The sequence below is a fragment of the Gilbertella persicaria genome (genome assembly GCF_025201335.1).
Source record: "Gilbertella persicaria strain CBS 190.32 chromosome Unknown B0P05scaffold_81, whole genome shotgun sequence".
Taxonomy (NCBI): domain Eukaryota; kingdom Fungi; phylum Mucoromycota; class Mucoromycetes; order Mucorales; family Choanephoraceae; genus Gilbertella; species Gilbertella persicaria.
In genome coordinates, this window is record NW_026252042.1 from 73,085 (window position 1) to 80,975 (window position 7,891).

The 7,891-nt window shown below is 37.2% G+C and overlaps 2 protein-coding genes across 2 annotated transcripts; one reads left to right on the forward strand and one right to left on the reverse strand.

Moving 5' to 3' along the window:
- Positions 1 to 4: 4 nt before the first annotated feature.
- Positions 5 to 951, reverse strand: B0P05DRAFT_565598 (60S ribosome subunit biogenesis protein nip7). Its single transcript, XM_051580972.1, has 5 exons — positions 859 to 951; positions 713 to 799; positions 523 to 661; positions 336 to 476; positions 5 to 285 (listed from the first exon to the last, which is right to left on the reverse strand). Exons 1-5 carry the CDS (start codon positions 912 to 914, stop codon positions 166 to 168), a joined length of 543 nt encoding a protein of 180 aa, XP_051429302.1. The 5' UTR covers positions 915 to 951; the 3' UTR covers positions 5 to 165.
- Positions 952 to 7,525: 6,574 nt separating this feature from the next.
- Positions 7,526 to 7,849, forward strand: B0P05DRAFT_565613 (uncharacterized protein; the record flags this gene model as incomplete). Its single annotated transcript, XM_051580973.1, has 2 exons — positions 7,526 to 7,755; positions 7,800 to 7,849. Coding segments are annotated over 2 exons (255 nt in total), but the record flags the coding sequence as incomplete, so codon positions are not given.
- Between the last annotated feature and the right edge of the window lie 42 nt (positions 7,850 to 7,891).

A 7,891-nucleotide genomic window follows, 5' to 3' on the forward strand; every position in this document is an offset into this window, starting at 1 on the left:
AGTAAAAAGATATGAAAAAATGAAGCAGTAAATAAAATCTAGACCTTGTTATGTTCCACAACTGATCTACAAACAAACTCCATTTGAATCCCACAACAAAAAAAGTTTAAATGCACGACCTCTTTTTCTTTCTTTCTTTCTCTATTATGTTTATTATAGTACAGCTTAAAACAATGTATCTTCTTCACGAAGGTATTCACCGACATCTGCCTGATGGAACACAATAATGTCTGTAGGTTGAAGTTTCTTCATTTCCATTGTAGATCGTGCAGTCACACCAAAGCCCTATTTTCATGTCAATTTATGATGTCAATAAAGAGTTCTTGGTAACTTACCAATGGTGAATCAGACATTGAAAAGATAACAACACCAGTGTGTTCAGGAGTATCATCTGTAATTCTACCTAAATGTGCTTTCACAATATGGTTGCCATACAAGAATGGCATTTCACCATTAGGTTTAATCCAAATCTTGTGCTGATAATATATGAGTTGATGTTCATTTTGACCGAAAACGACTTACTTGAGCATATTGAGCCAAATGATCAAGAGCAGTGATATGAAGCTTGAATTTGCCGGTCTTTGTGAATTTACCAAAGCAAACACCAACAGAACCAAGCTGATCACGACCAACACTCACTGCCATACGCATCATAGATTCACTATATTATTCTACGCTTTAGTCTACACATTGGATAATTATTTCTATGTACCTAAGGTAATAAACTTTGTTTTTCTGAAGACGGAAGCAGTATGTTTCGTCAGGTCGATCGATCAAGTGCTTAATGTTGGCACCAATGCTATAATACAGTAAGCAAAAGTTTCTTTTTTCTTCATATTCATAGAAAGCGAGACTTACTATTTAGCGAGTTTTTCGAATAAACTTGTGGTTTCTTCAGATGTCAAAGGACGCATTGTGAAATATTATATATGATATATGTCTATGCAAAAAAACGAATGGTTTATAAAAGAAAAATTACCACAAAACGACATAAGCCACCTGTGACAGGTCTGTTGAGGTCCGAAGAGAATAAGAACGGATAACCGTACTTTCCCTGGGGTGGCTTATAACTAAAGCTCTGGGGAACTCCAAAAAAAAAAAAAAAAAAACTATCACACCAATGCATTTTGTATGCAAGACTTTATTCTTGGACCAGAATGGGTAGCCATTTTCTATTTGTAGGCAAATACCTGACTCAAAAAGGCAAAGAATCGTGCTTTTATACAGACAACTTGTTCGAAAACTGCAAAAAAACTGGCCGATGCTTATAATGATAAAGATTATCTTACAGAGCTTAAAAAAGCGCTCACCATGACTCTATTTTGCTATATACTAACTAGAAAAAACTAGGTTTTTTCTTATTAGCCTTCTTTACTCTCCTTCTAAAATGTTTATCACTACTGAGAAAGTATTATATTGCTTATTTCTCATTGATTTTGTTTCACACAGAGTAAACAGTTAAAAGTGAAAACAGTATACTTCCACCAAGTGACCGTCTTTCTTATGACCATATGTTAAACTCCCTCATCTAGGGGGTAAATTCCTTTTTGATGTGTTAAAATAATGACTGCTTTACATTATTAAAGAAGTAGAACACAAGGCCCAAAAAGATTAGGCTGACTTGAGTGTTTTTTCTCAATGCGAACTTAGCGACGAGTTTACTCGTTCTTTTGCAAGCATGCTGTTTTGTATCAAGTTCTCGCCAGGGTATTGGAAGCCTGTAACGACAGCTTGATCTGCAGTTACCTTCAAATAATGTTGATAAATACCTAACGTAGGCGTTGTAACTTAAGCCACTTACTCGATTTGCTAAATATCTTGAAAGTTCTAATAGAGACAAAATCAATCAAACACATATCTTACGGCTCACAGACTAAACCAGACAGCTGTGTTATTGATATGAAATATTCTAAGAAATATATTTACACAATTTAATTGTGCTTTTAGTAATATAGATAACTAACATATGCGCAACCAAAGCCTTTTCATTGAGTTAAGAAGCCACATGGTTAAGACAAGCAGATCATACGAATGCGCATAAAGGGATTCATTCTGAAACATATCTTGGTATATTACTCATCATCATCACTACCATCCATGATTGCTTTTGTTCAATTAATCACATCTAGGAAAAAAATTGATTGAGATTGGTTTCTGGTTCAAGCCTTGAGGCTCAAAGTTAATACCAGTAAAAGAAATACAAACAGTAAAATCAAACAAGTTTAGGATATTTTGTTTGGTACAAGCGCTTATTTATAACTATTAAAAAAATAGTTTAATCATAGAAAATCAAAATAATTTAGCAGCAGCGTCTTGATTTAAAATAAAAAGCAAGATTAAGCCAAGTTGTAGCCCTTGTAGACGATATCTTCTCTGTGCTACTTTTTTTACTTTTATTGGAATCTAATCCGTACAACCCCCTCATGACACTATATGTGAAGAGGTTTGCGCTTTGATAATGTTGCTGTTGTTGCTTGATACAATGCTTATCATATACAGTACTCACATTCAGAAGAGCATCAAGTGCCCTCTTCTTGTCGGCGATGGCATCCATTCGGCCCTGAACTACGCAGGGCCAGTTTGGGCCGGTTCATTCGGCTCTGAACTACGCAGAGCCGCGTGGGCTATGAAAATCAGCACATTGGAGGGTAGCATGATGGCTTTGGTCTTTTGGTAAGTTATATATGCTTGAAAGCTTTTTTTTTTAATCATCATTCTAGTTACTTGTTTCCTGGTTCATCAAGGCTCTCTTTCTATGGCTTTACTCTTCTGGTTCTATTTCTGGCTCTATTTTGTATTTGGTGAATCTTTTTCAAACCTCTTCTTGTATTGGTGCAAATCAGGAGCCACTACCCAAAAAAGAAGAAGAAGAAGAAGCTTTGATATTCACAACACAGCCATATAGTGAATCTGAGCAAGCTGATGAGGTTATCGAGCAGAAATCAGAATACCAGTAGAGTGAGGATTGTTGATTGTTTACAGAGAGTTTCTAAGCTTTGGTCTCCGAGTACACAAGTGCTAGTATAGGGATAGGTAAGTGTGTCTTGTGTTCGAGTGGAGGCTGTTGCAACCTTTATCCAAATACTTGCTAGTAGCTGAAGCGTGTGTGTGTGTGTATGTGCGTGTTTAGCCTTAAGCCTATATGTCCTATAGTGCGATATCAAAGATAAGCAGGATCATAAAATAGCCCTGTCATAAAGCTGTTAGATGCATACTTCTTTGCTTTGATTCGATTGTTTACTATCAAGCATGTTTCCTTTGAAAGTGAAGATTGTTAAAGAGCTGAGAGAATCTATAGATAAAAGTAAAATAAAATAAAATAAAATAAACAAAACTATACTTTCTCTTGTAGTATATTTATTGATGCTAGAAAAGCATTTCCTTATTATGGGCTGTTAGAATATATATATATATATATATATATTGCTTGTGTGAGGAACTACAGACAAATCTTGGCTTTTGCTGCTAAGACTACAAGCCTTTTATAAGACATGATGGGTTAGAATTGGTTTTCTCTTCTAGTCATGTAAACATGTCTTTTGGTCGTCACTGATGTGAGAAAACATTGTCTACGAATCAATAATCGCTCTATTGATTCCAAAGCAACCCTTGTCCTCTTTTATCTACAGCCAAAACAAAACTGCTGTTTAAAAGCAAAGCAACTATTGGCCTTATTGATTGAGCTTTGGTGAAGAGTTTCACAAGACAAGTCTTTTTTTTTTTTCATCACTTTTAACACCTTTATATTTTTCTTATAGATTCTATCTATCCATATATGCAACTTTATACCTGTTAGAAGGCTCAATCTGCTTACCTATGCATGCATAACCCTAAGTTTCTTGCTATCATTTGGTGTACAACAAGCAACTTTATAATGCATCTGATAAGAAAATAACATAAAGGCCATTTGTTCATGCATCTCTTAAAGTGGCCAATCTCTTAAAGTGTCCAAGGCAACAGATTGATTGGCTAAGCCACCGGACTTCGAATATGGTATTTTTATTTCCAGAAAAAATTTTTTCTTTTTCAAACCCTTGTCTTTTATTTTTACATTGTTGTCAAAATAAAGACCATATTGCTCAGGGTACCCAAACTCTTGTTTAGCTAACCTATGGAGCTAAAAGAGTGCTACCTTCCAGCTGTGTAGCTGTGTCTGTTCAGTGTTTTGCTTTTTTGGCGCTGTTTAGATATGACGTTATACTAAGACTTGTGTAACCAAAAGCTATTGTCCCTAGCGATTGTTTATACACGTACGTACTAACTGGCTGCAGACAAAGGGTAAATACTAAGCCCAAAAGGAAGCAAATATGTATACAGATATCAGGTTTTTGGGTTTACTGATTCTCAATACATAGATACTTGTACTTCGGGGTACTTGTATACACAAAGGGAAAAAAAGAATGAGCAGTAGCATTCATACATACAAAGATAGAAGACTAGCCATCTTTTGTCTCAAGATTGGGTTTACCGTTGCCTAATACTCTGTTCAAGAGAGTGGTTAGCTCTTGTTCAGAAAAGAGATGCATTTGTTCAAGTCTGGTCAGCTTGTTCAAACTACTGCAAATACTTGTACTTCGGGGTACTTGTATACACAAAGGGAAAAAAAGAATGAGCAGTAGCATTCATACATACAAAGACAAGAGAGTGGTTAGCTCTTGTTCAGAAAAAGAAATCCATTTGTTCAAGTCTGGTCAGCTTGTTCAAACTACTGCAAATACTTGTACTTCGGGGTACTTGTATACACAAAGGGAAAAAAAGAATGCGCAGCAGCATTCATACATACAAAGATAGAAGACGAGCTATCTTCAAACTACTGCAAATACTTGTACTTCGGGGTACTTGTATACACAAAGGGAAAAAAGAAGGCATGGTGTCACTTTCTAGGCTGAAACTGGTCTTTCTCTATCGACAAGGCTTTCTCTCAGGTGTCTCCAAGGTTACTCAGCAAGTCTCAAGGTCAATCAAGAATGGCTCTCATGGCTCAGTGGATATCTAGTAAGTATCTTCCAATGGTGTTAAAAGTATAATACACTAAAGTCCTTTTGTTTAGGTGTTTGCAAGGCTGGTCATCAAGGTCTGTTACTGGTCCAAGACTGACTCTCTCCCTGGTTCTACCCTGTTATGGTTAGCAAGCTCAAGATCCCTAGGTATACTCTACTTATGGTGGTGTCTAAGGCGTCTCCAAGGTTGGTCATCATGGTGTGTTACTGGTGCAAGACTGTCTCCGTTTGGTTCTGGTTCTTTCAAGCGTTTCAAGGTATCCTTTGAAGGACTCAACAGATCTTCGCAATGCCGTCTGCTTTCTTCAGCCTTGTCTGTTTAAGGGTCTGATCAGCTCTTGTGCAGGCAAGAAGAGGGTTTGGTTAGGCTTGATCATCCTAATCAAATCCACAGTACACTGGTGTTTCTCTGTGGTTATGCTCTCCTTCCATAGATAAGTTTCAAATGAGAATGCATACCCTACTTACGATTTTTTTTCTCATAGGTATCTACAAGGCTATCCATCAAGGTACACTGGCTGTGTTTCTTTAGGCTAGTGAGCTTCAAGTTCTCAAGGTTTGTTCCGCTCAAGCTGGTTTCTTAGGTGGCTGAAAGGTCATCCATCAAGACAAACAGTAGGTTCAAGACTCTCTCCTACACTCTCTGCATGGCTGTGCTTCTTTTGGTCGGTTAGTTTCAAGATGACAAAGGTTGTTCTACTCAAGTTGGCTTTTCTAGGTTTCTACAAGGTGATCAAGCAAGGCGTACTGCTGATTCAAGACTTTCCCTCTACGGTTGTGCTCTACTTTGGTCAGTGAGTTCCAAAACAACAAGCTTTGCACTACTCACCGTATTTTCTAGGTATCTGCCAGGCTATCTGTCTATGTTTACTGCTGGCTCTCGATCGTCTCTTCTTGGTTGCGCTTGGTTATGCTTGGCTGTGCTTGGTTGTGCTTGGTTGTGCTTGGTTGCCCTTGGTTATGCTTGGTTGTGCTTGGTTGTGCTTGGTTGTGCTTGGTTGTGGTTAGCAAGTTCCACGATCACAAGGTCTGTTCTACTCAAGTTGGTTCCCTAGGCGTCTTCAAGGCTATCCATCAAGACAAACAGTAGGTTCAAGACTCTCTCCTACACTCTCTGTATGGCTGTGCTTCTTTTGGTCGGTTAGTTTCAAGATGACAAAGGTTGTTCTACTCAAGTTGGCTTTTCTAGGTTTCTACAAGGTGATCAAGCAAGGCGTACTGCTGATTCAAGACTTTCCCTCTACGGTTGTGCTCTACTTTGGTCAGTGAGTTCCAAAACAGCAAGCTTTGCACTACTCACCGTATTTTCTAGGTATCTGCAAGGTCTTTTGTACAAGTATCACTGGACTTTCAAGACTGGTTTTCCTAGCTCTGGTTCTCTTTGGCCTTCCAAGGTGTTTGTTCAAGGCTCCAACAGGTCTTCATGGTGTGCGTTTCCTTCTTTGAGTCTTCTTGTTTCTGTTTAAGGGTCTGATCAGCTCTTGTGCAGGCAAGAAGAGGGTTTGGTTAGGTTTGATCACCCTGATTAGATCCACAATATGTTTGTGCTGTGTTTTTTTTTTACTAGTGTCTCCCCTCTCCTTCTAACTTGTACTTTTCTTTTTTGTTGTCTTTATGTTGTACTTACAGATAGATTAGGTGTTTTTCTCCGTTTATGCTGTTCGTTTAGTTCATGTTTTATCGTTTCCAAAGAAGCTATAGAAAGCGCTCTCTTGTGTATACTCTACAAGCATTGTGGTGTTGATTAGCCAAAGCTTTAGGTTTTTTTTCTTTTTGTCTTACTGTCATGCTCAATGTTGGTTTGATCTCTAGGTATTCCTCAAGCTTAGTGTTTGTTTCTCTTGTTTTTCTTTTCTTTTTTTTGGACTGAAGAAGGTTTTGTATGGTGTCTTTAATGTAAGTAATAGTTGTCTTTTTCTTGTTTTACAGTCAGTGCTTGTGGTTGACTAGATCTTGTGCTTGCGCGTTGTCTATTCATCTTTAGTTATTGGCAAAAACAGTCTTAAATAAAATCAATGGATTAAATCCACTCACGTCTGCTGAGATTGAATAAGCTAAAAAAAATCCCCCCTTTTTTTCCATTTGAAGGCCTTGATAAAATAGCGCTAGCAATAAAAGTGATAATTATTCATCATCTTTCTATTTATCAAATGGCAAACAGCAACTGATTAAATATAAGCTTTTCTTAGGTTAGAAAGCAGTAAAAGATTTCTTTTTATTGGTTTGTTTTGTTTGTGTTATGCAATTGAACAGTGATACACATCGTATTGTCTATCTCTTTAAAACGCGTAATGCCCTCTTGAAGATTAACTTTTCTTTGCTCATATTTGAATACAACAAGGAAATAAATTGCTATCTATGTATACCTCTTTAAAGAACAAAAAGTAGAGGTCTAAAAAATAAAAGGAATACTTGGACTGTATTCTCTCAATATAAACAATGATATCAGTATGATTATGTTCTCTTCCCCTCCTTTTTTTTTTTTTTTTTTTTTTTTTTTTTTTTTTGTTAATTGGCTTGAAAGTAAAAAAGAGCAAAGAACGTCTATAAAAAAGAAATGGCGCAGCCTTGTCTTTTTTCTTTTCTTTCTTCCTTTTACTTATCATCTACTCTACTCTTTTAATCAAAAGCTACGCTACCTTAAGGCCTCAAGACCACTTTTGCTCTACTACAAGACCTACTCTACCTTACTTTACTCTTCTACTCTCTTGGCCTCGTATGCAAATTTACTAGCCTCTTCTCATCCATCAAGGAGGTAAGATAATTATTCTAAAAGACACGTTTACTGACTCTCTTATAGGAACCACTTGTTTCCATACAGTGATGTTCCAAATGCCCTCTTCTTGTCGGCGATGGCATCCATTCGGCCCTGAACTACGCAGGGCCAGTTT

Coding starts and splice junctions, on each gene's coding strand:
- B0P05DRAFT_565598 (XM_051580972.1), bottom strand. CDS start 914: ATGCGTCCTTTGACATCTGAAGAAACCACAAGTTTATTCGAAAAACTC. Junction 800..858: donor TTCGAAAAACTCGCTAAATA/GTAAGTCTCGCT, acceptor ACTGTATTATAG/CATTGGTGCCAACATTAAGC. Junction 662..712: donor AACAAAGTTTATTACCTTAG/GTACATAGAAAT, acceptor AGAATAATATAG/TGAATCTATGATGCGTATGG.